The sequence below is a fragment of the Abramis brama genome (genome assembly GCF_963993115.1).
Source record: "Abramis brama genome assembly, chromosome: 16".
NCBI lineage: Eukaryota > Metazoa > Chordata > Actinopteri > Cypriniformes > Leuciscidae > Abramis > Abramis brama.
Window position 1 is genome coordinate 13,877,325 of NC_139978.1, and position 25,414 is coordinate 13,902,738.

The following is a 25,414-nucleotide window of genomic DNA, read 5'->3' on the forward strand; positions in this document are numbered from 1 at the left end:
TAAACTAGATTTGACCCCGACGGTCAAAATCCTAAAAATAATTATTAATCCTAAATATTAATTATTCGGAAGGATGCTGCGAGATTTGTAACTTTATACGACTTCTAAACGTCTGTTTTCTACAGAGAACACTGTCTGCACGCAGATGAGACGCGCGCGCCAGACGCGTAGTGGACAGTGTGTGTTCAGCTGGGAACGGGACCAGTGATGATCCGCGAGAAAAAAAAACACAGGGTAAAAAAAAAAACCCGCACATCGGATCGGACAGCACGTTTGCACTTGGTTGTAGACACTCCAAAACAACAGACACTGTCATTGGATTGTGGCTTTTGGGCCAATGATAACTTATGTCCCAAACAAACTGAATAGCTTTTTTGAATTTTCTTGGTATTAGCAGCACCAAGAGTGATTTTCATTTTTTACACAGCAACACGCCCACTTAGAATCAATGGCAGAGCCCAAATCTTACCTTCATAGTTATCTTTCTCCTCATCGTGTGTCTCGAGGCGTTTTAATCCGCGTAATTGTTATGACTTTCTGGATAAATGCGCTGATCGGTTACATTGCAGCGGTTATGCTGAGTCTGGCTCCTCGCATCGCTCAATAAGCAGAACACGGCGACAGTATTGATTAGGAACTGGAGGACAGTGGCACGGATGTCCGTGGAGGCATTGCTGCGGGAAGCGATGCGTGTCACCGGTCCAGATCGCATCTAGCGCACGCTTCGATATTCCCAGGCGCAGGCAATAAGGGAAAGAACACTGTAATAAGAGTAAGAAGCGATATTGGAGGCGCTGAGGGGAGGAAAGATATAAGGGGAAGATCCGCCCCTTGTGTAAACGAACCAGGTAGTTTGCCGGTTTTGTTAAAAGCGTGATAGGTCAATGGGGTGAATGCGGACAGGTGAAATGTGAGGATTGAGATAATAAGTGAGTTGGGAAAGTGTGGAAGGGCATTTACATTTTACCACAGTCTCCCTGCTAAAAAAAGAAGAAGAAGCTTAAATCAAGGTAAGATGGTTTAATTGCTGGTCTCTGAGATTGCTTAGATTGTTCTGTTTGCTGCTTTCAGATGGACTTTGGAAACTGTCCTTTAGCTAAACCGACATAAACCAGCAAAGACCAGCAAACAATCTTAGGCTGGTTTTAGAATTTATTTTTAATTACATTTTTTTCCAGCAGGGCTGTCTGAATAAAGAAAAAATAGTCATGGATTGGCATAGTCTATGAGAATCGAATATGAATGGGTCTTTTATTTTTTTTTGTTTTTTTATTTCTTTACACTTTTATTAATCAATGATTAATCGCTTTTATGAAACCTTTTACAAACCTACGCCCAGACTTAGAGGGCAAAATATTGTTAACATTTGATGTGCTTGCAAAAGTCCTGTTCATTTTTGTTACAACAATTTCCATACTAGAAGCAAAAAATAAATAAATTTTAGTAACACAATAATATTTAATAATTTGTACTAAACAATACTTGTCTTATATTTTCACCACTAATTTAACCCCACTTTCCACTAAAGTAGGGGTCACTCCAAGGTTAGTTTAAACAACTATATTCAGAACTATATTCATTACTAATATAATAATATATTACTAAAAAAAGAATAGAACAGTTATGTGTGCGTTACCAATGTTAGACAACATTTTCTCTAAATATTTAAAACAGAAGAGATAAAGTCGTTAGTACCGTGTCGCATTATGGGAATTGTAGTCTTTTGAACCTTTCCGGGTATAGAGATGTTTGCACAATAAAACTACATTTACCAGCGATTACAACACACAACAAACATGGCGTCGCCGGAGTGGCAAGAGGAGCGTCAATTACTGAAGATTAATATTGGCCAAGATGATGGAGGCAAAAAATCTGCCCCAATATCTTTCGGTTTTAGTAAAACATTGAGCAGGGCCAAATCCGGGAAAGTGGAAGAGCGAGATTTTTTAGTTGAAGTCGAAGGGAAAGAACTAAAAGGGTGAGTTGAATGCTAACGTTAGCTAGGTTAGCAAATAGTCTCAATAAAAGCAGTATAATGTTGATTGTTTATAATCTTATCGTGTGCTTCAACTCGTGTATGTCTGTTGCTTCTACAGAACCAAACCGGTGGAGAAACCGAAGGAGCTTATTATCCCGTTGATCCACAAGAACCGGTGGTACCGACAGGATGCTGAGCGAGGGGAAAAGAGCAGCGAGGACAAGACCAAAGACCCGTCCCGGGAGGCGCAGGACACGGTGGAGTCTCAAGCCGTCAAAGAACTCATCGAAGGTGTGTTGCTCTATTGTTTGTTCAGTTGGTTTTGGACGCGTTTTAAAACCTCGTGAGATGCCTTTAAGGAAGCGTTTTTGGGCACCCAAAAATATAGCCTAACATTACCAAACTTACATGATTCATGGCATTTAGACTGGAATACCACGTCAGTACATTTGTAAATTAATGTTTACAAAATGTTGACACGGTACTGCAAAAAGTTGCATATTATGCCCTAAAAGGCTGTCCAAGTCGCTAACTAGATTTCAAAACACAAGTTTGTTTACTTTTTGTTTACTTGTGAGATGCCAAATTTATCCTACAGTTTCAGATTATGGCAATAAATCTTAAGGTTTTCCCTTGTGAAAAAGAATGTTGCTTAATTGAATTGAATGTGCGCTTATGCTATTATACCTCAAATCTTAAAGTTAAATAAATAAAAAAATACTGTACTTGCTGATATATTAATGAAATAAAATGCCACTTAAGTGTACTGAAAGAGAGTGCACTTTCATGACTGCTTCTTAATACACCCAAGTACACCATTAATTAATTGTTTTCATAATATTTTGTCATGTTGTAAAGTATTATTTAATTTTGTATGTTGACTTGACTAACATAAACATACTTTAATTGTAACTGTATTTAATGTTACATTTAAAAGGTAACATACTAAATTCCAAATGTGTAATTACAAATACGTTTAAATGCACAACAAACAAGTTTCAATAGAAATTACATTAAAGCATAGCCTATTTTAGTTTACTATAAATGCTTGTCAGTACATTTAGCAGTACATTTTAACTATACTTCAAAGACAATAGAAGTAATTATGAAATTACATTTAAGAAGTACTAAAGTACTACTTAAGCGTGTCAAAACACTCTTATGTTCAACTAATGGCATTTAAAATAACAGTTTCATTTATTTGCAATTATATGTCCAAAACATTACATTCTTTTCACTCTTAAGTATATTGTGGCAATAATGTGGCTTGATGGTTATAGATCTGGGCTGGTAAGTCAAAGATTGAATGCTCTACTCCTTCAGTCATTGTACTAAAAATACAGTAAGTCAGGAGTGTTTTTTTTATAAGAAAGCATTTACTAAATGAAGAATAATGTATTAATGTAGTTCTGTTTGAATGTCATCGACTACAGAGTCTCAAAAACACCAGGAGAGATGGAAGAACGGACCACAGTCGGATCCGAACCTTGCCATTCCTATCCTCATGCAGAACCAGGCTCCCGAGGGCTTTGAGGATGGTGACAAAGTCAACGTGGATATGAGACCAGAGTCGGTAGGTCCTTGATGGATACAAAAAAAAAGAGATGGAAGGAACTGTTTTACCTAACCTGTTTAGGCCAAAGTTGAGCCCCTTTAGGCAGTGTGTCCACTAAAGCGTTTTTGGGCGGCTGAAAACGCCTAGCTATGGGCGCTTGAGAGCGTTTTGCCCGCGCAGCATTTTTTTCAGTTGAGACGCTTTGCTTGTTATGATACGGAATATCCGCGAAAGTGTTATTAGTATCTCATTTCACACGTATTTAGTTTCTGTGTTGATTCTATATTAAATTGCCGATACAATGAAATGTATTTTCTCTGGCTCTTGTTTTAAATTATTTTGTTTCGTTATTATGCTTGTTATTGTCATCTGTTGATGTTGTACAAGCAGAATGTGGCGGTTGGTCGGTGTGGTATTAGTCCCGCCTCTCCACCACTGTGATTGGACGGTTGGGTAAAAAGTGACAGTGATGAGCGCTGCGTTTTACCCAGAGTTGAACATTTTTCAACTCTCGGCGACCTGTAAAAAAACGCTGAGTGCTCAGCGCAAAAAAAAATGCTCAGCACCTCGTTATTTTAAAAACGCGGCGCTCCCATTGAAAACAATTGGAAAAATATGCCAGGCGCGTGAAAAAACGCTTTGGTGGACACACGGCCTTACTGTTTTCAGATAGTCTATCCAGCAATGAATGTTGGTTCTCAGTATGGTGTGTTACACATTACAAGGATAGTTCACCCAAAAATGAACTTTTGAAGGAAAAATAAGCTATTTTGAATAATATGTGAAACCAAACAGTTGATGAACTATGGGTTTTGGTTACCCATATTCTTCAAAATATCTTCTTTTGTGTTCAGCAGAAGAAATAAATTCGTACAGGTTTGGAACTATTTGAGGGTGAGTAAATGATGACAGAATGTTAATTTTTGGGTGAACTGGCCCTTTAAATTATTAAACACTTAAATGTTTTTGCAAATACTTTGTCTCCTCCTGAGAATCCTGCACATAAGATACATTTTAGTGTCAAATTCATCATAGCAATGCTATTTAATTAATGGAAAAATCCTGTAAAGCTGGATGAAATGGATCCAGAATGAGTTATACCACAGAACGAGACTGTAGTGTGCACTCAAGTCTAATGACTGTAACATTGAGTCACAATCATACAGAGTTAACATTCTGTAAATACTGCGAGTTGAGATATTCTAAGTACATTAATTTGGTTTTCTCGTTTTGTATTTTGGTACAGTTTGTCTAGCTAAACAAAATGGAGCTAAACCTGCTGAGTTTGCTAAAACAATGACTAATGCTATAAGCAATTTGGTTATGATTAACAGCCAAACTTGTTTCGTAAGAGAATAAGTTAATATATTTTGTCGATACACTATCATTTAAAACCGGGGTGGCTCTTTTGTTTACCAAGGCTGCATTTATTTGATCAAAAATACAGTAAAAACAGTAATAATGTGAAATATATTACAATTTAAAATAACTGTTTTCTATTGTCATATATTTTCATATGTAATAGGGCTGGGTGATAAAACGATAACCGTAATTATCGCAATATATTTTTCCTCGATTAAAATTATTACAGAAGGTTGATAAGTCTTCTATATATGGTTTATGTATTATGCGAATAATGACTGAAAAGAGCTGCCATTTCTGTTGCGTATGAGAAACATTAAACGGTTGCTCATTTGAACAGGGAAAATGTATCAGCTCGGTTCAAAACACACCAACAGCGCGAATGCATTTACTCGCTGACCGTCTTGAAATTTTAAAAAATGACCTCAGTAAAAATGCCATCATGCAGGCTAACTGATTAAAAGAGAAATGGCTATTATTGGCACTGCACCACTTTGTGCTCGCTGTATATGGCTGTGATCAATTCTGTATACAGATACTGTATCTCTCTGTTTTAACTGCAAATCCGGGCCATATCAGTGTTTGAACATGCTGAGGATTTCTAATGCAGTTGTAGCTGTTGATTTGTGAAGTGTATTTTATTAAAACTCATTAGTGTTCTATGAGTGTATGTTCCGCTGCTCGAGCTGTTGTCCACTTATGGTGCCAAATGTGGTGTCAGCACAGGGCAGTTCAAGGTCATTGCTCACGCAGTGTTCTTGTTACATTTACTGTGTGTGTGTGTGTGTGTGTGTGTGTGTGTGGTATAAGGGTGTGTCCTAATGAAATGAGTGATGAAGAACTCTCCTGCTGCATCCAAACAGCTTACTCTGCATAAACCTCTCTCTCTCTCTCTCTCTCTTTCTTACACACACCTCCAGTGTCATTTTCTCCTGCAGTGCAAGTCCATCACTTGTAGATTGTAGTGAGAGCGCCAGCTACAGCTTGATTAGGCTTTAACACGGCTCAGAGTCATTATGAGTGAATTCTACTCTGCCTGTCAAAGAGCTTTTGTTTATTCCACTGTGTAAAAAAGAAGCTGTGATATTTCATCTAATTATCAGCTTCTCTGTAGGTTGAGGTGTGTGTTTCTAATTAGTGCCTGAATGTGTTTTTGGTTGCTTTGTAAGTCTGTACGTGTTGGCTTGTGCTTGATTTCTCTGTGGAGATGTTTGAGATGTGTATCGAATATTGATCTGATTCGTTCTGATTCAGTCCACAGAGGCCGACTATGAACTTGTTCCTGTGGAGGCTTATGGGTTGGCCATGCTGAAGGGAATGGGCTGGAAGCAAGGAGAGGGAATTGGACGCACATTTAAACAGTAAGGAATTAGAATTAAAGACATTAAAACGAGTGGGAGGGAGCAGAAAAATTGAACCTGTTTCTCCCACATGAGCACCACGTGCCTCTAAATAGGTCACAGCTTTGACTCTTAAAGTGTTTTTTAATTTTAGTTTAATGTAAAAAAAAAATTATACCTGTTTGTTTTTAAGTGCCCTTGACACTCAGCATATTCAGATGTTTGTTTTATTATTAATTTCCATGCCAGAATATTCCATTTCCATTCTGTGACTATTTTATTGTGTGAAAAGCTTATGGTAAAACTATATCAGATTTAAACAAAACAAAACATTTTTGCTAAAATTTTGGTTTAACTTTGTTTAACTTCTTCCAAGGTTTATCACAGGGTTAAACCCAGTACAAGCTAATAAAATATCCATCGGTCATAAAGGATTTTGACAAAAGGAACATGTTGATGGATCTTCTCCTAATATTTAAAAACTTGTCAGATGTTCTTGATAAGCTTATATTCAAAAGTACAGTGAAATATACCTTAATGGCCATCGCAATATTAAAAATGAAATTTTTTAAAGCTGAAAATTCAACACAATTATTTAATAAATTATTTAATATTATTTTTAGTGATCAATTATAGCCTAAGGAATTGGGTACTCATTCATCCCTAACTGCATGTGTATATGCATGTGTGTGTATATACATGTGTATATATATATATATATATAATATTCTCATTCATTCATTTTAAAGATAATTATTTCAAATAATAAAATATTATCTACAGTATCTTTATAGTTTCATCACTGTTTTGTGCAGTAAGCGCTTTCTAATGCACGTGATGTTTGACTCTCTACAAGTCTTTTCCGCTCATGTTTCCTTGTGTTGGGATTATTGTCCCAGTTGGAGACATTATTGACGCGAGATTATGATTTTATGTCAAATGCAATGAAGAATTATTTCAGACCGGCTGAGGGAATCTTTGGCGCAGACTGGCCGCAGACTTTTTAATCTTTTGTGCTTACGGGCCCATCTGTCCACTTGTATGGACATGAAAACACACAGGCTGCTCTTTATGAGGGGCGGGATGCGCGCATGCACGTGATGGAGATTCTGTTTGCTTGTGGTTTATGATTAAAATGTCCTAGTTGCTCCTTTTTAATTATTTTGTTTCTTTTATTACCTGTTAGAGATGTGAAGCCTATAGAGCATCAGTTGAGGCCTAAAGGACTGGGTTTGGGTGCTGATCGCTCAGCCATCAGAGACCTGGAGCCCGGCGTCCCCAAGAGACCCCCTAAACCCGGAGATGAGAGGGGGAAAGAAGAGGAGGCGCTGGTTCTGGGGCCTGGAGGATGTGTGCAGGTTGTAGCAGGAGCGCATAAAGACCTGTACGGGAAGGTGAGTGGACTTTACTTCATCCGTATTCAGTTCTGTGACAGTAATGGAGAACCCGTGTACTGACACACTAAAGAGATGATGGAATTACATAAGATGGAGCACTTCAAAGCATTTTGTGAGCCAGCAAAGCATATATTATGCTTTTAAGATATTATATATAAGATTTTAAAGTCCCTCTGTGGTGAAATCAAGTTTCTCCTTAAAACTGCAGTGAACCAAAGACTCAAGTCTCAAAAACGCGGTTCGAAAATCGCTGGTGTTTCTGACATCACAAGTTTGTGACCTTGCAACCTTGTAAAAAAACGTTTAAATATGTCATTTTGGTGATCAGAGATTATAATAAAATGATTGACTACAGGGGGACTTTAAATATTAGTGATCTGAGAAAGGTATGAGATTCCAGGTAAACTGCACACAATGGTAATTTCAAATGCTGTGTCTGGAAACCTGTTTGCTTTGACCTCATATCTCGTAATAATGCTTTTGTGATTTTGTGTTGTAGCCTGGAATATTTGTTATATTTTATACAGAGATGCAATACATTGTATTGATTGTACAGATTTGTTTTTAAAAAAAAGACAAATTATTTCTGTGGTATAAAATGTTGTGGCACCAAGATAAGAAGCTACTATGAAGGGGGGCCCTTGGGTTTGCTATAGCCCCAGGGCCCTATGTGTTCATAATCTGGACCTGTTTATGTGTACCAAGAAACATTAAAGCTCCAATATGTATATGAAGTTGATTTATCTTTTAATTAAAAAAAAGTATGTTTAAGGTTATCAGCAACGATGGTTGGTGGTTAATAAAAGTTCTCCTGTCAATTAATAAATATTTTAGGAAACAATTTCCAGAATTTTTTGTGCAAAATTATATAATAGAATAGTCTGAATATAATACTAGAATATAATAGTCTGAGTGACATTTATTCTTGATTTTCTCCCTGTCTGTTTTTCTTATTTTTTGCTATTTTGTCTCCTTTTCTTGTTCTCAAACCGTCTCTTTGACAGATCGAGGGAGTGGATCCAGATAACGCCAGAGTTGTAGTCAAACTTGCCATCGGTGGCAAGACAGTAACCATCAGTCAGCACTCTTTAAAACTAGTCCCTCGCAAGGAATACGACAAATACAGCAAAGACCTCAGTGAGTTTGCTCTTACATCTATAAAGAAGACTATTCATTCACAATGCATTTAACTTCTAGAATGTGACATGGTTTCTAGTGAAACTGAATGTGTGGGAAATAATGTTGGGCAGGGCATTTTTTATTCCTCATGATTTCATTGGATTGTAGAATTGAGCTCTGATATATTAGTTGAATGAATTATGCTTAGCTTAGCCTACAGTTCTACAGTTGAGAATAACACAGACTGAAGAACTGGCTGACTGTGTAAAGTGCAATTTGAGCTTGTGGGAAAACAAGCTGTTTGAGTGCAAGCGTTTAAACCCAAAACATCATCAGCAAGACTTTATTTGTCTGTAATCAGAAGCTGTGTGGTCCGGGATTCTCGCAAGCAGATTTGCACACGTGAAACCGGTTTCATCGTTTTAAAATTGTAAATATCGTTTTTTATGCTTTTAATAAAGACAATTAGTTGTCTATGAATGTCCACTTGCCCTTTCTTTTCTTTAAAAAAAAATCTTAGGCACTTAGAGTGGAAGTGAATGAAACCGATTCATAAACATTAAAATACTCACTGATTCAAAATTATAGCCACAAGACATAAACAATGATTTCAGCATTAAAAATGCAGCAAACCCTAAATCTCTAAAACGGCTCAAAGTTGATTTAAACAGCTTTACAGCTCAAATGGTTGTATGCAAGTGCTTTTTATAAAATGATTAGCTTCACATTTCCTCAATTGTTCACTTCCACTGTAAGTGCCCCAAAATAACATTGAATTAATCGTTTTTTTCTTTTGTCTCCCAGGTCGTCTTAGTAAAGCACACAAGGACAAAGAGAGGGAAAAAGAGCGGGAACAGCAGAGGGAACGAGAGCAGAAGTTAAACGGCAAAGATGAGAGGGGAAAGACAGATCGAGATCGAGACCGGGAGAAAGATCAGAAGAAAAGGAAACACAGAGAATCAAGTGCAGACAGGTAAGACAGGCACTCAAGAACACCGTGTTTTGCATGTATATTATTGAATCTATATTTATGTGTGTGAACTTCCTGTTCCTGCCAGAGGGAAGCCTCCCCCGGCTAAAGAGTCGCGTCCCTCTCCTCCGGCCCCCTCATGGCTCCAACGGGACCTCCGTGTGCGATTCATAGATAAAGCATTCAAAGGAGGCAAATACTACAACTCTAAGGTACTGGACTAGTGTTGTGAGCCTGGTTTGTTTAGTACAGTGTCTGAGAGATGTTGTATTGGTGTTTTAGGAGGGAAACACACAGGATGTGTTCTTGTTTTCATAAATACACTGAACAGAATGCTTTTTTTTCCGATTATCCATAATTAAGATATTATAAAGCCATAAGATATTAGTATAAATTGAAGTATTTTTTTTTGTTTTGTGTGTTTAGATGAGAGTCGAGGATGTCGTGACGCCCCACACCTGTGTGTGTCGTACAGAGGACAACAGGCTGCTGGACGGTATGACACACTTTCACCTTGACCATTATAAGAGGCATTTTGACAATGATACTTTGGCCTAATAACTGGTTCTAAGTTTTAATCATTCGTCTGTTTCAGATATTAGACAGAAAATGCTGGAGACCATTGTACCCAAGAGCGACTCGGACTACATTATGGTGGTTCTGGGAGAACACAGAGGACAGGTAAATGGATTCACTTGTTTGCTCTGTGTCCCAAATCCTAGTGGGCCTCCTACTTAGACAGCATTGTAGGCGTCAGACACTTCTGAACTTCACACTGAATAATGTTGATAATACCCAGTGGTGTTATAAAGTAAAACTATTAAAATCATTTTCATTATGAAGTAAAGCAAAAATTAAATATAAATATTACGTGAAGTAGCAAAACTTAATCAAATGAAAATTAGAAATGTTGCAGTGGCAAGTTATGTAAATAAAATAAGTTTAAAATGACAAAAACTACAATAAAAGTCTACATAAATAAAAACGAATTCAAAACATGAATAAATAATATAACCGTATGTAAATAATAAAAAAATAGCTCTGCTTCTACCTCATTTGGTCCAAAGGCAGGCTTGCGTGGTACTTATCACAGATGAGGCAATCCCAGAATGCACAGCAAGATGGATTTTATTTTGGATTTGGATTTTACTAAAATTAGTTAAGATTGGTAACCTAATTAAAATAAAATATTTGTGCATGCCATTTAGGGCTGTGAAACGATTAATCGCGATTAGTCGCATCCAAAATAAAAGTTTGTGTTTACATAATATATGTGTGTATACTGTGTATATTTATATTTATTTTTATTTTTATATATAAATACACACACATGCATGTATATATTTAAGAAATATTTGCCTGTATATATTTATATATAATTAATATTATATAACATTTTTCTTAAATATATACATGCATGTGTGTGTATTTATATATACAAAATAATTAAATACACACACATATATATTATGTAAACAGTTTCACAGCCCTAGTATATTTTTTTGTCCTTAGTGTTGTCATTAGCTTAGCATCATGTTGAAAAATAGCCAGGAAATCACCGCGCCTTAACTGTCCAAATGAGGTGCGTAGACCTGAAAACTCAGAAGTGTTTCCTTAGCATCATGCTAACATGCCTTAGAAAGTAGCTGCCTAAGTAGTCTACGAGGCAGCTCACAAGAATTTGGTACAGAGCCCATAAGTTATTATCCTTATTTGATATGTATCTGTGGTCCACCACACATATAATCGTTAAGTCTTTCATAATTTGTCAATTACTTCTATCCATATATTTCTGCTGTGGAATCATAATGCGTTATCTTGCAGGTGGGCCGCATCCTGAAGCGGGACCGAGAGAAGTGTCAAGCCATGGTTCAGCTGGACCGGTACGAGGAGCAGCTGTTCACTCTCGACTATGACGCCATCTGTCATTATGTGGGCGGAACAGAACACTGAGAAACCAATCGGATGATACGACACACCTTTCATCATCCCAACCCTGTTTTGATTGGCTTCCCTTTATTCCTTGTGACCAACATGTCAGATACATTACATTTTTAATACAACCAGGACTTAATTTATTTTACTAGTTGTGTTGTATTTTTAAATGCATCTGAATGATGAGACCTGCGATCTTAAAGCAACATAATATCTTGTTAGTAAGAGTCTGTTGTCACGAAAAAATATTTTGCATATTTTGTGTTGTGCTTAGAAATGTGAGCGGGATCAATGACAAAAAGTGACATTTTCCTCTCTGTATAGTGATAATGAACATTTACGCAGGTCAGCCATTGTAGCATCAGTGTTTGAGTGTCTGCTGCTGATCTGGGAAGAACATGAAATTTCATTTTGGCCCAATGTAATTAAATATCTCACTGCCATTTAATTAGAATCCAAAAACTTTTGAAACTCTGCATGGTTTCTTAGTCCAGTAAAGATCTGAATTTATTAAAAGGTTAACAGTTTGTACAAAGTTATACACAAGCCACTTAGAATTTTCACTCATGTTTTTATAATAAAATATTAAAATTCCTTCAAAATGCCTTTGATTTGATATCTTGGTCTATATAACATCACTCATCCTTGACCTTTACCCTATAAAGCATACGGCCTCATATTTGATACATTAATTTCTAAGACCTCTAAATTATCAACATGATTAACTTTCCTGACATATCTGTTGTACACAATTATACTATTTTTATAAAGTAAATGTAAGAATAACTTTTATATTGTTATTCATATTTCAAGCTGAATTTGCAAATTGGGTTTACTTCATTATCCATACATAATATTTTAGACAAATCATGTGAAAACACAAATATTAAATATACACCTGGCTTTTGAGGAATGTTTACTTGTAAATCTTTCAATCATTATTGGATTGCACTGTATTATTTGCCCACACAATAGAAACTGCCAAGCTTTGTTCATAAACTAAGTTAAACTAAAGTTGAACTAAATTGAATTTAAATATTATCTTACTTAGACATTATTTGATGATAGACCCCCGGTTTCACATACAAGGCTCTAGTCTAGTCTCAGACTGAAATGCATGTTTGAGCTGTTTTAACTGAAACCAACTTGCACTGATATATCTTAAAATATGTCAGTGCCATTGTTTTGTCTCAAGATGCACACCAGTAATGTGTTTCCTAAGGCACATTTACAAAAGCTACTTAAATGTACTAACTGAACTAAGGCCTAATCCTGGCTTAATCTAAGCTCTGTCTGTGAAACCAGGCTATAGAGTGACAATGTGCTATATATATATATATATATATGTTTTCCGGATGTTTTCACTTGTTTTTTGTCGGTCTTTCTGTCTTCTGGCTCCAGACCTTTTCTGCTGCTTCATACATACAGATACTGATTCTGCCATTGTCTTTTTCGCATCAGCAAACGACATTACGCTGTCATTTCAACATGGCGAAATCATAGACTGTAAAAAAAAAGTACACTGAGGGGGTGACCCGAAGTAGAAAACTATTATGAAATGTTATGCAACATACAACAATAAAACAATATGCAAACTACAAAAATGATTTCTTAGACAGTATTTTTTTTTTTTCAGTACAAATATCTAAATAATATTAGTCCCCCTGTAGTCAACAATTGTATCAATGAAAACTCATCTTTGATCACCAAAATTACGTATTTTAAAAACAAATTGACATAAAAAAAAAATCTTCCTTAAAATAGCTTGAATGTAACGCTACACGTTCTATGAATATGCAAATTAGCACCGCCTCCACTCACTCACACCAGCTCAGAGATCCACTCGTTGATGTGATGACGTCAGAAACACCAGCGATTTCAAACCAGTTAGGTTCACTGCAGTTTTAAGGAGAAAATACTCAGCAATGGTGTTGACTTATGAATTTCCACATGGTTTGTCTTAAAGTATATTTAAAAACACCACAGACATATAAACAACATTACAAGCTTGATTTTCACCACAGAGATACATTTACCTGAGAAGCAAAATTGCTTACGATATTAAGTATTCTTGATTTCAGAAAAAAAAGCATCAAAATTAAATTAACTTGCGCTTAAAATGAGACAAAATATCTGCCAGTGGGTCAGAAAAATAGAACTTAATTCAAAGGGAAAACAAGATTATTTTTCTTACCTCACTGACATAGTTTTCTTGTTTTAAGCATAAACTCACTTAATTGTTTTTCCTACAATTTAAGACTTTATAACTTATTCAAGACTATATAACTCATCATTTAGTCTCTATCTGTTTTAATATGCAAATCATTTCAAATGAGCACCAAACCACTTGACACACATTCAAACAAAATGTTTATTTTGCAGGGAACGGCATCACTATGTTATGTAAAATGACAATTGTTTATAAAATGCATAACATACAACACATGGTATATTTACAAATGAATCTGTCCTAAATGTAAGAAAAGAAATTACAAAAGCCTTTTAACAGTCGTAAAGGCTTTAAAGACACGCTGTTCCTGCTCAGTCGTCATCAGAATCATCATCCTCCTCCAAGCGTCTTGTGTTCTCAGCGTTGGCTCTCAGGACGGCTCCAGGACTGGGGTACGGCCTCTGCTGGAACAGGGGTCCCGCCGCTGTGGTGTCCGCTCCTGTCTTTGCCTCATTGCGTTTGGGGAGACCGGTGGACCATAAGCCCCTAAAAGCGACAGCGCAGTATATTGATCAGGAACATGTTCTTTATTACAGAAATTTTAGATCTCACATAAACGCATTTTGAGTGCATTGTATAGCGGTCTGTTGTATACTAAACATTTCAGTAAATTTAGTAGGTATCCAATGTAGGGCTCTATGATTTATGTGATGCAGAAAACATGGACAGAATTACGTTCATAAAAATGGAATTTACTGTATAACGCGGAATTAATTAATTTGGATGAATATTCAAAAGTAGGGCTGTACACTTGTTCAAATTGATATTTGGCTAATGTCTGTGAATATAAGTGCAAAAAGCACATACTCAAGCACAAGTGGCAAATAAAATCAGAAATTTAAATGTCTTCCAGACAATTTGAAATAAAACGTGAAGAAATAGTGACAGAAATACTATTGAACAGTAGAACGCACTTCTCAAAAGTAATAACAACAATAATAATATTAGACTACATTAATAAAACATTATTTTTAAGGAATATCACAATTTTTCTTCAATGTTTTCATTTAAACAGTAAACCTTATTTGTCCAACACTTTGTTTGACAAAATCCAAAAATGAAAGGAATTGTTCAAATTTACATTTTACACGATTAGTTAAGTTGTTAAAGTTTTATGCATCCATTTGATTACCACCATTTTTGATACTAAATTGGTTTACATTTTTTCTAGATTCCTTGTTTTATGATTTATTACTAACAATGAATTTCTGAAAATTGTGTACTTTTATTGTTCATTTTTTTAGTTAATTAATTTAATTTTTTAATTTTTTTCAACAACATCCTTTTTGATTATTGAAATTTAATTCAACCATTAAAACGAACTCCAGTAAAATTAAAACGGACCACAGAGAATTTGAGAGAAAATAAAACATGAAACTAAACAGAAAACTTGCATATGTCGCACAGAGTCAGTAAGAGTAGCATCCCATTTCAAACACAGCCGTAGTGTTCATTATAAACTAGCTGGTCATTACCTTGGAGCATCCGAATAGGCGCTGGGATCCATGGGATCCATTTCCTCCTGCTGCTGTTTCCGCCCTCCTCCTAGTCCTCCTAAAAGTTTGCATTTATTCAAGCTTACTGTAGCAATACTTTGATTTATGAATTAAATATCTAATGAGGCAGATTATGCATAAATTACCTCTCTTTGATTTGTTATACGGTGCAATGTCGTCTCTCCGCATCCTTCTATCACGGTCCCGGTCTCTGTCCCGGTCTCGATCTCTATCCCTATCCCGGTCTCTATCTCTGTCCCGTCCGTCCTCCCTGTCTCTGTCCCGCTCCCGCTCCCGCTCCCTTTCTCGCTCTCGTTCCCTCTCTCTCTCTGCCTTCTCATAGTGGATGTCCACTTTGTCATGCCCAGTATCACCTAGGAAGTAAAACACAAACATTTTCAGCATATGTCTCAATAACAACACAAAATCCTTGTGTACTTATGCATGTCCATCCCTGCATCCCAGTGTCCATACTATCCATCCTAAATAATAAGTGAGATTAGAATAAGTGTGTCCCAATGCATAGCATGTTGAAAAGAGTATGTCAAAATTTGTGTGTGGATCTGTGCACACTCTAAAGGCCATTGTTGCCCACAACCCATTGCACTTTGGAGGAGGATTCGGTTCAGAACTACAAACACGAGTAAAAAGTGTTAAAAAACTACAAAATATGATGGATTTTAACTGTGACAAGATGATTGACAGTGTCAGGATGCAACATAGCGCAACCGTTAAAGATGCAATTGTATGACGTGACAGTATGTCCCAGAGCTTGTCTACCCTTCTGCTTTTTTCTTCACAAAAAGAGTACATACTTTGAGGGACGCAGCATGTGTCTTACCTTTCTGTTTCTTAACCCCCTTGGTGATGACAGCAGAAGGGTCATTAGGAGACAGCCAGCACACTAAATCTGTTTCCACATTCCAGTAGTACGGAAGACCGCTAAGGACAAGAAAAGTGGATGATAATTATGTATATGCAATGACTAATAAAGTTGAAATCTAGAATTTTGGGAATGTATCATGGTATTACAATGCTATTCTTGTAGGTAACTTCAAGAATCATGAATATGGTAATTGTTCAGTAACTAAGTGCACTTCAAAGTGACATTGATATCTCAGGCAATTTTTGTGCCACAGTAGCGTCATTGTATTCTTGTGCTGTTACATTAAAAATGAATGTCTTGGATTGTTACCGCTGACCAGAGAAAAACAAAAGCTTATGAACTGCTTACCAAGAGGGGTCAAACACTTTGTACCAATTCGTTGGCAAATTTTCAAGCCTTGTAGCCTCATAATCAACGTTGTTATCATCATAGTCTTCAGCGATGATCTCCTCTTCGGCCTCTGATGATGATGATGATGATGATGATGATGATGAGAGACAATAAATGAGAGCATGAATTCATCATTCAGTACGTTTTATAGATTACCCAGTAAGATAAATATGCATGATGTATCTTACCTTGGTCAGACTGTTTCACGATCCCTCTTTTAGCGAGGCGTGCAAGTAAAGCTGGAGGCAGAGGCATCTAAAGACAGAGCAAATCATTTCAGTGACCAGTGTTGACGAGCCACGAGTAACGTTAAACTACCAATATCTGGATCTGGGCTGACACACAGAGGCTGATTTTGTAGTCAAATAATGGACAAAACATTACACATGCAATTTAAATAAGAAATACATGACGGTGAGTGCATAATTTACCTTTATGATGACCAAAATTTTAGTTATGTAGTAAACGTTTCATTGAAAGGAGCCAAACGAGCAACGCGGACGCGGAACAATGACGTAGCAAAGACGTAACGTGACATCATCTAAAGGAAGCGAATTAAACGCTTATCTGAAGAAGAAAAAAAACAATAACAACAACGTGTATTTGAACATCTGAATACATTTTAAAGATATACGCCATTAATATGGTGTTTAAACCAGTTTAAAATATTAATGTAAATGTAAGACTTAGTGGGTGTTTTTTTAACGCTAGATGGCGACAAAACGCTCTGGATTTAATTTGTATGCCGCTAAAATGCAAAAAATAGATTTTTGAGGATGCTTTTTTGTTAGTCAGATTATTGACATTTCATGGGCTAATACATACTAATGTCAATTTTTTTTTCAGTAATAAATGAGCTGCTGATGTTAACCAAGTTAAAAATAACAATTTTGAAAGGGAAAAAAAAAACGTTTTGTTGGTACTAATAAATACTAACCATGTTGTGCGTTTCTCTACTGTATTGGTGTCTTAAAATTAGTATCAATCTTCACATTATGTAGGATTCCAGCACAGTCCCCTCAGTAAATAATAAACTGAATTTTCTGTGAAGCAAAATTATGTGTTTCTGAAATCTAAAGCTAAAACTATCAAACACAAATGAATTGTTTCCAAATTATAAAATTAAGGACTAGGTAACATGGTGATGTTATACTTACTACAAAAAAATTTAAAATAATGTAACTGTTTCATGCATGGTGCATAAATGTAATAAAAGTGTAGAATAAAGGTGATTTTAAATACATGCGGCAAATAACCTCAGAAACATGACGTCCATACAAGTACACTAGACCCAAAGAGGGAGTTTGTTTCATACAAAAGAGGGAGTTTTATTAACAAACAACGGAACAGAGACAAGTGAACAATTGCCATAAGTTGATAAGCGAGTGTTTAATGGCTGATATTCATCTCACTGTCCTCATCATCCTCTGTGGAAAAAGAGGAGAAGCAGACCGGCTCGCACTCTAGAGTGCGCAGGTTCACGAGACAGGCCGTCTGTGTGCTGCTGAACTCTGGGATTGCCAACAGGAGAACATCTTGTCCTTCAGGTCCTGAGAAAGACAAAAATTACCATACAAAAAGATATCGATAAAGCATGGCCACACTGTTACATAGTGTTGTTTTTAATATTGTAAAATAGTTTTCTATTCACCTGTGACTCTTTTACATTGATAGCTTGGTGCATTCCCGCTGAAGTACACATGGGGGCATTCTTCCAATATAAAGGGATCTTTCTTATAGAACGGGTAACAACCTAAAGGGTCAACAGAACATATCAGAGTAATCTAGCATTAATGGTGCAATATACAAAATATATTTAACAGAATGTAATGAAAATCAAGATATTAAAAACCTTAAAAATGAATATTTCCTTTTATAAATTAAAATGTTTTAAGGTCCTGAAAAAGTCTTGTTAAAGTCTGTAATAAACTATGAAATAAAAAAAAATTAATACATTTAAATATATATACCTATACATTATATATATATATATATATATATATATATATATATATATATATATATATATATATATATATATATATATATATATAATGCATTAAAATGTATATTGAGTGTAATTTTAACCTCAAGTCTTTCTACCACAGACAAAAAAATTCAACTCAATCTTCAGTGTTTGCATGAATTTTTGATCATTTGAGGTACACAGATATTATGCTAAAAATAACCCAGAATATCCCTTTAAAAAGTCAACAATCAGACCAAAAAAATGCAAATATATAAATAAAACAAAGAAAATATAGTGTCCAGACCCAGTGTGTCCGGGGCGGTGGGAGCCAGGTGACGGAGTCTCAGTGTGCTTTCTAATATCTCCAGATGATCGTCCACACTGCTGTACTTCACAATATCACTGACGTTCTGTCCTGCTGTGCCCAAGAACCTGAGACCACAAAACATTCACCTTCATGTACACTCGCCACTAACACAGGATAAAAATAAAGGCAGTTACTCACTGGACGCCATCTACGACGGCTTGGAAAGGGTTGCTGACCAGCTGCAGTGTGGGGAACGGCACAGACAGAGGGAACATGCAGCGGTGCAGGGGCTGCTGGGGGAGAGTGTAGTTTGTTGGGTCATACTGTCCAGGCATGACATCCACAGGTACAGAGGCCTGTAGAGGACAAATCACACATCACTGACACCTGGAACTGAAATGAAAAGCCCCTTCATTACCAATTTAACAGTATGACAGACTTGGAATTTTAATGGATAAAAGCCAGTCTAATCCCACCATGTGATCAGAAAACGACTAAGAGCTACGGGACCTTGTCCTATAAACTTGATATATGGAATAAATAGGGGAGGATACATTTCGGCTTGTCCCAAATTAGGCCCTCAGTCATTTTGGTCCTTCACAAACACTCAAATACAAATACTCAAATACTCACCACTAACTGAACTAGAAGCTCATCCAGCAGCTTGATAGCCTCCACACTCCCAGCCTGAGTCTTCTTAGTCAGATACTTTGCCTTCAAATGGAAAACAGTTTAACTGAAAACAAGACTTATTCACTAAATGTAACTGAATTCAATTAGCACTGCTTGGAGCGTAAGTCCCATTTGCACACCTTAGTTGTTGAGTCTTTGTCCTGAGTGCTTTGACTCAACAGGTTTCCAGCTAATATGACTCTCGAGATGGATGCTGCTCCGCTCTGCTCCCCCTGGTCTCCAAGCTGACCGGTTACCATATCAACCAAAAGCTGCAATCCCATCATGCTGTCTGCTTTGCTGCCGTTCAAGCCCAGGCCAGACGCAAGGAGCACAAACCTAAAATGAAATTGGAAAGGTTATGTGTGTACCACTTTAACAGCAGCACAATATATCCAATATCCGAGATGTTTTATTTATTTACAGTATATAGAGCTAGTACAATATATCGATATATTTTATAAACGATATAGGATGAGGCAATACAGTTTATATCGATATACAGTAACGTTAGTTTGATATTACGAGCACATCTGAAAAATAGTGGAGGACACGGAATGAGCTGCAGCAGTGAAAATGCATAATTCAATTTTTCCTAAACATGAGACATAAGGGCTGCAAAATAACATGTAAGATATAGTTAATGCATATAGTTTAATACAGCTTGTTTCTTTAATGCGTTTGAGATGTGTTTTTTTTCAGTGCATAACTTACATTTCACAGTTATATTCTCCACCTGTAAATATTAGAAATCTTGCAATTGTTGTTCTTTTTTTCCCCATTTTTCTTGACCTTATATTTTTGGATCAAAATGTCATAACTGGACCTTCCTGTGAGACATCAGACTTCTCTATGGTGAAGTAAACAGGACTTCTCCAATCATTGAATCCCTTTAATGCTCTGCCCCTGCAAGCTCACGTTCATCTGCCTCCACTATTGAGTGCTACGCCCACATCTCACCATCCAATCAACATTCGATGAATAAAACGAAGTCCTCGTCTTACACGTTTTCTTTTTCGAAAATCCGTTACAATTAAGAAGAAAAGATCTTTCGATACTTCCATTTCACAGTGACTTCAATACTCATCATTCATCAGTTAAAGGTAGGGTAGGAAAATTCAGAGAGGCTAGCAATAGCAAGCTAGCTTTGAAAGCATAAGATCCCTTCAGAGCATCTACAAAGCAACAACTTCTCCAAAACGCACACTGCGCCACAGCAGAGTCTGCAAAGCGTCACGAGAGACGCCGTTAAATTACCTCATGTCTCAAAACACATTACATTACAATAATAATAATAATAATGTAAGCATCTTACAGAGCTCTAGTTGTACCACCTGACTACTGCAGATTCATTTGGGCGTTGATAGTGTTGACATAGAAACGCATTAATCCGAGTAGAACGTCCTGGTTTGCCATCTCTTAATAATGATAGTTACGGTGTGAACGCAGCAAAAGCTCGTTGTTTTGGTTCAGGAGGAACAGTAAATGTGGCTGCTGTTTGTTTGTGGCCCTCAGTGTCTTTGACTTCAACTATGCATAACCTCATGCAACATGCTGATTCAGACCGAATGCAATGATTCGACGGACATTTTTTTGGTCCGGAGACTTCCACAGAAGATATATGTACATGTTTTTAATATTTAGACCACTTATTTTATTGAATGCTATCAAGATGTGAAGAGAGTTTCAACCACTATAACAAAAAGTGTTTATGAAAAGCATTGCCTACCCTAACTTTAATAGTCATAATAACATTTAAGTAATTATCAGTTTATCATATTTACACGAGTACGTCTAAAAACCAAATCTCCTGCTCTTCAGTCAGTCCGGTCAGGTGTGTGTTTCTGTACCTGTCTGAGCTGAGAGGCTGTCTAGGTGTCTGTGGAGGAAGATCAGCCATGCAGAAGTCTTCAACGGTGAATTTCCCATCGTTCTTCTCTGCACCCATGATGGCAATCACACTCCCTGGAAATACCATTTCATTATAAAGCAGGAAAATTGAGAAGCATGAGAAGTTTGAGACAGGTAAGTGTATCTTTCTATATGTATCCCACCTGTTACAAACTTGGGTGCGTCAATGTTGCCCTCCAGTTTAATCCTCTGAAGTTCATCCTCCAAAATAAGCTCATCTGATTGGCTGATGTATTTGGTACGAGGTGGCTGGGGCATCACATTGTGCTGAAGAGAGAAAAGACATGTTAAAGGGTTAGTTCAACCCAAACATTTAAATTGGCCCATGATTTACTCTGATGACTGAAGTCATCCTTAGGTGTATATGACATTCTTATTTCAGACGAATACAATCTGAGTTACATAAAAAAATGTCCTGGCTCTTCCAAGCTTTATAATGCCAGTGAATGGGTATATTTTTTGGGAAGTCAATCAAAGCGCATCCATCCGTGCAGTGGTGTAGTGGTAAAAAAAGAGGTGGGTAAACTATAAATTCTGGTGGACCACAACTTGGTTACCCGGTAAGGTGGGCCACTGCCTACCGGTGTATGTGTATCCTGATGACATCGCTATAGGCTATCATTTGATGGTACTACCAAGGGTATCACTGGTTGTTCCCTCATCATAGGTCACACAATCACTATTCAATTCATACATTAATCAAAGTTCTTGTTAAAGAGACTCAAAATGGAATAATATGGTTGAAATCTATAAAGTTTACTAAATTACAAAACAGAGAGAACAAAAATATTTAAGAGAGATCGCTTATATCCAGGGCTTCCAATGCAATGCACTTGTACATAATGATTAGGGATTTGGGATTAATCTGTTGAATATTTCCTCGATTAATTGATTAGTTGTTTGGTCTATTAGAAAAATGTGGATTAGTGTTTCCCTGTAGAGGGAAAAGTCTTTAACCTGGTGCAGGCTTGATTCCCTCTAAATCTCTTGTACAGTTGGGTTTTGACATGCTCCCTACATTAAACCAGCTGCCTGTAATGAATAAAAAAAATCACTTTTTTGCATCGTTTTAATGATTTCCTGTTGCGGCTGCGATCAAGTTTCATTCTCGCGCAGCTTGTTTAGTAACTTCACGAGCGTGTGTTTTTTGCTACGTGTGTGCGCCGAACCCTTTTTTTTGCGCGCGCGTGTGTGACGACGCGCTGCGCTCTCTGCTCCGTGTTTGCTCCGTTCTGCTCTGTAGTTAACGGCCCAAATGCTCGAATCATGTGCCGATCGGCGATCACGCACTGGAAAAGCAAAGTCTGCTCAAATAACGTGAAATTTAGAGGTGGATAAACGCAATTTAGAGGTGGATAAACGCACTTTGGAAGTGGGCAAACGCTATTTCCAAATTTTGGGAGGTGCGTAAATGGCGTTACGTGCGTTTAGCCTCCACTACATCCCTGCATCCGTGATAAAAGTGCTCCACACGGCTCTGGGGGGTTAATAAAGGCCTTCTGAAGTGAAGCGATGCGTTCGTGTAAGAAAATGTTTCATATTTAAAACTTTATCGACTAAAATAACTAGCTTCGGGCAGACGGCCGCACGTATCGATTTATGGCAAAAAAATAACACTTGAACTTGGCACACAACATAATTGACAAACGCAGTCGCAGTTGCCCAGTACTGTTTGTTTGAACCGCGAGAGGCATCAAAGCTTACGCTACTCCTACATCTTCAAGTGTAACTCTTACTCGCAAGTCAACTTCCGTACGACCGTCTGCTGGAAGCTAGTTATTTTAGTTGACAATGGATATTTTTCTTACACAAACGCATCGCTTCACTTCAGAAGGACTTTATTAACCCTCCAGAACCGTGAGGAGCACTTTTATAATGGATGGATGCGCTTTGATGAACTTCCAAAAAAATATACCCATTCGCTCCCATTATAAAGCTTGGAAGAGCCAGAACATTTTTTTAATATAACTCAGATTGTATTCATCTGAAAGAAGAGTGTCATACACACCTAGGATAGCTTCAGGGCAAGTAAAGCATGGGCTAATTTTCATTTTTGTGTCCCTTTAAAAAGGGAAGACTGAGGAAAAGCGAAAAATGCTTGTATCATCCAAGTTTAACCTCCTCGCTGATCTCCTTCAGGATGGAGGGCTGCAGCTCCATGTGTTTGAATATGGTGCCCACTATTATACACTGTTCACCCATCTGCAGGTCACACAGCTTCCTGATGGGCACGACACAACCTGCCACACACACATTCACTCATGTTCAGAAGCGCTTCAGGGGAAAACACGAGCCTGTCAGTGAGTTCACGGATGTTTCTCACCCCACTTCTGCGTGGCTCTGTCGCTGAGGATGTGTCTCATCTGCATGAGTCTGGTGGCGTAGATGTGCGCGTACTGGCGGCTGAAGCTGCGCTCGCCGAGGCGGAACCGCTCCGAGCAGCCGCTGTATGAGGGCTGGTGCCGGTCAAACACGGGCTCCGAGGACCCCGGAGGACACAGCAGCGTCTCCTTGGGCACGATCACATCTGAGAACATGACTGGAGAAAGGGTTTGGACGCTAAATTAGCAACGGAGCAGTTTTATGTGAATAAAATATAAATGCATTATTAAACATTGTATTAAAAATCGATATAGAGTTGTCAAGCAAGCATATTGCTGTATGCTAACAGCACCGTAGCTTCACTTTACCGTATTCCTTGCTGTGTTGGTTTTCTACAGTATATTGTAAATCTAGTTTGATTCGATGATAAAGTAAATAAAAAAACAACAAAATCAGATCGATCTCCTCTGTGTTGATTTTTGGTATCTCCCGCTAAATACTCAACCTCTGACCTCTAAGAAAATATGACGCGAGTTCCGCTATAACACGCTTTCATAATAAAAGCCACCGGAAATATAAATAATCTGCGTTAAAGTCCACATGAAATCAAAATTGACTATACTTACTTTGTTTGCCTAAATTGATCGTTTTGTGGTGAACAATTCATCCATGCAAGTCAATCCACACAAAAAAATTTTTTGGCTTCGTAATCTTTAATCAAAATCTGAAAATGCCCCTCCCCTCTGCGTTGGAGGACCTTCCCTGATGACGTAGGTCTGAGGACTTGGGTTGGGAAACGCTTAACCACTCCCCTCAAACCGTTAGTCTGCTATTAGTCTCGCGTAGCCAGACCTTCAGACTGACGGCTGAAGGTCTGGAATTCATAGCAGCTTTCTTTGGCCAAGGCCCGCCCATAAGGCCGTTTGACCGACATGTCAAACAACCAATTACAGTTCGTTTCGTTCAGCGTCACGTTTCGGGGCGTGGAAATGTCCCCACAACAACAGACCGGCGTGCAACAAGTCAGTCAGCATAGAAAATCAAAGAAGGAGAAGAAAACAAGCAGTAAGTCATTGATCTGTTCGTGCACGTATAACCTCGCATACTTTTGAGAATCCTACGTTTAGCTGATCTTGATAAATGCTCATTGTCACTCATGTAAACACAACAGTTTTTCTTCCGCAATCACACGTCTGCGCTTTGTTTCCCGGCGGACCGAAAATAAACGCGACACTCGCGCCCCCGGAAATCCGATAAAATTCAACCAATCAGATGACGACTTCGACATTCCTGAAGTGTTTCCAGTTAAGTGTACCATATGCATCAGACGTTTAGCCAACGTTCCGTGGGCGTGACGTCTGAGGCTGAGACTAGTCTGCTATGAGCAGAGATGGAGAGGAGGAGCGCTAGAGTAAAACCCTGCCCTCTGTTCAATATTCCGTTTCACTGGGAAACACGTCACAACACTGGAGAAAAGTCGTTTGCAACTTCCGGTTCACGGGGACTTTAATTTTTTTAGTCTATGGTTTATGTACGGGACTGTTGCGTTTTTTTAGACGTATTATTTAAATTTTA

General features: G+C 37.5%; 4 protein-coding genes across 4 annotated transcripts in view; 2 read left to right on the plus strand and 2 right to left on the minus strand.

Moving 5' to 3' along the window:
- The first annotated feature begins 1,782 nt into the window (after window positions 1-1,782).
- Window positions 1,783-12,261, plus strand: gpkow (G patch domain and KOW motifs). The gene is made up of 11 exons (XM_084138553.1): window positions 1,783-1,978; window positions 2,097-2,269; window positions 3,412-3,551; window positions 6,150-6,256; window positions 7,422-7,629; window positions 8,637-8,769; window positions 9,556-9,724; window positions 9,810-9,933; window positions 10,148-10,217; window positions 10,317-10,402; window positions 11,546-12,261. Exons 1-11 carry the CDS (start codon window positions 1,797-1,799, stop codon window positions 11,672-11,674), a joined length of 1,521 nt encoding a protein of 506 aa, XP_083994679.1. The 5' UTR covers window positions 1,783-1,796; the 3' UTR covers window positions 11,675-12,261.
- Window positions 11,434-25,414, plus strand: part of LOC311098384 (H-2 class II histocompatibility antigen, I-E alpha chain-like) — an 88,227-nt gene continuing 74,246 nt past the window's right edge. The window contains exon 1 of the mRNA XM_084138559.1: window positions 11,434-11,443. The gene's annotated coding sequence lies outside the window, so the exon portion shown is untranslated. The remainder of the gene's footprint in view (window positions 11,444-25,414) is intronic.
- On the minus strand, window positions 14,010-17,191 carry pqbp1 (polyglutamine binding protein 1). Its single transcript, XM_084086933.1, has 7 exons — window positions 17,090-17,191; window positions 16,847-16,913; window positions 16,617-16,728; window positions 16,224-16,324; window positions 15,529-15,756; window positions 15,362-15,440; window positions 14,010-14,372 (listed from the first exon to the last, which is right to left on the minus strand). The coding sequence occupies exons 2-7, from the start codon at window positions 16,911-16,913 to the stop codon at window positions 14,198-14,200; spliced, it is 762 nt and encodes a 253-aa protein (XP_083943059.1). The 5' UTR covers window positions 17,090-17,191; the 3' UTR covers window positions 14,010-14,197.
- Window positions 17,962-24,374, minus strand: pold2 (polymerase (DNA directed), delta 2, regulatory subunit). Its single transcript, XM_084086932.1, has 11 exons — window positions 24,208-24,374; window positions 23,841-24,056; window positions 23,636-23,757; window positions 21,661-21,784; window positions 21,457-21,571; window positions 19,747-19,945; window positions 19,568-19,648; window positions 19,133-19,290; window positions 18,932-19,059; window positions 18,310-18,411; window positions 17,962-18,208 (listed from the first exon to the last, which is right to left on the minus strand). Exons 2-11 carry the CDS (start codon window positions 24,052-24,054, stop codon window positions 18,048-18,050), a joined length of 1,404 nt encoding a protein of 467 aa, XP_083943058.1. The 5' UTR covers window positions 24,055-24,056; window positions 24,208-24,374; the 3' UTR covers window positions 17,962-18,047.

Coding starts and splice junctions, on each gene's coding strand:
- pqbp1 (XM_084086933.1), bottom strand. CDS start 16,913: ATGCCTCTGCCTCCAGCTTTACTTGCACGCCTCGCTAAAAGAGGGATC. Junction 16,729..16,846: donor CGTGAAACAGTCTGACCAAG/GTAAGATACATC, acceptor CATCATCATCAG/AGGCCGAAGAGGAGATCATC. Junction 15,441..15,528: donor GTATAACAAATCAAAGAGAG/GTAATTTATGCA, acceptor GCAAACTTTTAG/GAGGACTAGGAGGAGGGCGG.
- pold2 (XM_084086932.1), bottom strand. CDS start 24,054: ATGTTCTCAGATGTGATCGTGCCCAAGGAGACGCTGCTGTGTCCTCCG. Junction 19,946..21,456: donor CAGCCTCTCAGCTCAGACAG/GTACAGAAACAC, acceptor ATTTCATTTTAG/GTTTGTGCTCCTTGCGTCTG. Junction 18,209..18,309: donor TCAATGTAAAAGAGTCACAG/GTGAATAGAAAA, acceptor TGTCTTTCTCAG/GACCTGAAGGACAAGATGTT.
- gpkow (XM_084138553.1), top strand. CDS start 1,797: ATGGCGTCGCCGGAGTGGCAAGAGGAGCGTCAATTACTGAAGATTAAT. Junction 2,270..3,411: donor CGTCAAAGAACTCATCGAAG/GTGTGTTGCTCT, acceptor CATCGACTACAG/AGTCTCAAAAACACCAGGAG. Junction 10,218..10,316: donor GGACAACAGGCTGCTGGACG/GTATGACACACT, acceptor CGTCTGTTTCAG/ATATTAGACAGAAAATGCTG.